General features: G+C 47.7%; 1 protein-coding gene across 1 annotated transcript in view; it reads right to left on the bottom strand.

The window, feature by feature from the left end:
* Positions 1-664: 664 nt before the first annotated feature.
* polr1b (RNA polymerase I subunit B) overlaps positions 665-2,434 on the bottom strand; it is a gene marked incomplete in the record, with an annotated part of 16,097 nt that continues 14,327 nt past the window's right edge. The window contains 1 exon segment of the mRNA XM_014019874.1: positions 665-1,872. Coding sequence (XP_013875328.1) covers positions 990-1,872 — 883 coding nt within the window.

Here is a 2,434-nt window from a genome sequence, read left to right as displayed (position 1 = left end):
CAGGACCCCACCTTGATGTTTCAGGACCCCACTTTGGGTCCCGACCCCAACTTTGGGAAAGACTGCCCTAAAGCACTATTAGGGGAACTAATTTACGGTTAACTTTAGAGTTTTTGCTATTTTTTATTCATTAGTGTATTAGCACTTGCTAAATTATTAACAGCTGAGGGTGACAGCGGCACACATTTTTTCCATATATTAGTGCTTTAGAATTAGCTTTTGCTAAATTTTTCAGTGTGTTAGTGCTTTAGAATTAGGGGACTTAAATATCTGAGTTAATGCTTTAGGGTTAGGGTAATTAATTTTTATATTAATGCTGCCCACCACTGCTTTTTATCATCTGTCTGCTAAATTCAACTCATTTATGCTACTTTTAGCTGCTTTTTGCTAATTTTAGCTACTTTTCTGATCTGTTCAGTTTGACACATTTTCCTGTTTTGTTTTCCTTTCAGCAAAAGTCAGCTTTACTCACATGAACAGTTTTGRTATTAAAGCTTTTCAGGACAACTTCAGTAGCTTTCAGCTAAAATCTTTTAGCATTAGCATCGCTCTGCATTTTCACAGGAAATGCTAATTTTCTAGTTACAAAAACCTCGTGACATTTGCACAAATCTTGGGAAAGTTGTGTAAACTGTTTACAGATTCATACAAAGAAAACCTCAGATACAAATAGAAGCATTTTTATTTGACATCTAGAACAACATCAACATATAAAAGCTCAGACATCTTAACCTGGACAGGTGACTCCAGGTGAGTCAAACCTAGACAGGTATGATAAACCTGGACAGGTGTTATAAACCAGGAAAAGTGTAATATACCTGGACAGGTGTGGTATACCTGGACAGGTGAGATATACCTGGACAGGTGAGATATACCTGGACAGGTGAGATATACCTGGACAGGTGTGATATACCTGGACAGGTGAGTGTACGGACATCAAGGCTGGAGTTGTTCACAGTTCAGTGAGTTTTCTGTCCTCGTGGAAAGCTTCACTTAACGTCTAACCTGACTTTGATGTTCATCGCTGCGAGCTCGGCCACAAAGTAGCGGAAGACGTACGGGACYGACACCGAGTCGATGGAGTCGCTCTTGCCGCACAGGGTGCAGGTGGTCTTCCTGTGGCAGGTGGAGGACCAGTAGGGGGGCGGTTTCTCCAGCAGCGGGGACAGGAGGCTGCCGCAGTCCACGCACACCTGAGCCACCGAGCGGTCCGAGCAGTTGAAGAGGCGGTCGTGGAGCAGGAAGGACGAGCCGTGAGCCAGCAGGGCGTCGCGCTCCATCTCCCCAAAGCGGATGCCCCCCTGGACGTTCCTGCCCCCCACGGGCTGATTGGTCACCTTGTCCCGCAGCCCGGTGGTCCTCACCTGGAACTTGTCGGAGACCATGTGGCGCAGGCGCTGGTAGTAGACCACGCCGATGAAGATGTCCGCCTCCAGCTCCTGCCCGCTCAGCCCGCTGTACAGCCGCTCCGTGCCGTAGTAGTTGTAGCCGCCGGCGCGCAGCATCTCGCCGAAGTACTCCAGCGCCGAGCTCTCCTCGGAGAAGGTGAAGGGCGTGGCATCGTGGCTCAGGCCGTGCAGGGCGCCGGACTTCCCCGCCATGCTCTCGATCAGCATGCCGATGGTCATCCTGGACGGGAAGCCGTGGGGGTTGAACAGGATGTCCGGGGACATGCCGCTCTCCGTGAACGGCATGTCCTCGGCGGGCCACAGGCGGCTCAGGATGCCCTTCTGACCYTGGCGGCTGGCGAACTTGTCACCGATGGTGGGGTTCCGTGGCATCCGGACCGTGATGCAGACGCGTTTGAAACGACCCGAGCCGGAGTCGTTGCTGCAGATCTTTATGTTGTCCACAAAGCAGGCCTCGTGGCTCCTACAAACCAAATCAAACCATCAGACGCTCGAAGGAGACCTTCTCCAAGCTAGGGGTCGACCAATACATCGGCCGGCCGATATCTGTGTATTTTTTTCCTTGTATCAGTTTCGGCCAATATTTTCGTCTGTTCGTCCGATCCATTCTTTGGATCTCWTGAGCTCATATATCCGCCCCCTACCTGGGAGAGAGCAGCTGGTAATGTTGTTAGACAGAGTGCTAATAACAATAAYGGTGAGTTARGAACTTTTAATGAGTTTTAACTGTCTAATGTAGTTGTTTCTGCCCTCTGTGTCAGAATATGAGGAGGAGAGAACAGCTGTGTGTTAAGATTCATTTTAAAGGGATCCAGGATTAGTTGTAACATTAGACTTTATTTGACAAACATATAGTTTAACTGTAAAATAAAGACTAAAAATACTGTAGGATGTTTAGTTTTTATCATTTTTAAACTAAAAAATTTAAAATATATTTTAACATGGACTGAGCCATTTTATCTACACATAAAGCATTCTGGGTAAATGATGACAGATAGGTCCTCGGTGCGAGGCTGCTAGCGAGC

This window comes from Austrofundulus limnaeus, unplaced genomic scaffold (assembly GCF_001266775.1).
Source record: "Austrofundulus limnaeus strain Quisiro unplaced genomic scaffold, Austrofundulus_limnaeus-1.0 Scaffold235, whole genome shotgun sequence".
NCBI lineage: Eukaryota > Metazoa > Chordata > Actinopteri > Cyprinodontiformes > Rivulidae > Austrofundulus > Austrofundulus limnaeus.
This window is presented reverse-complemented; position numbering and strand designations above follow the sequence as displayed.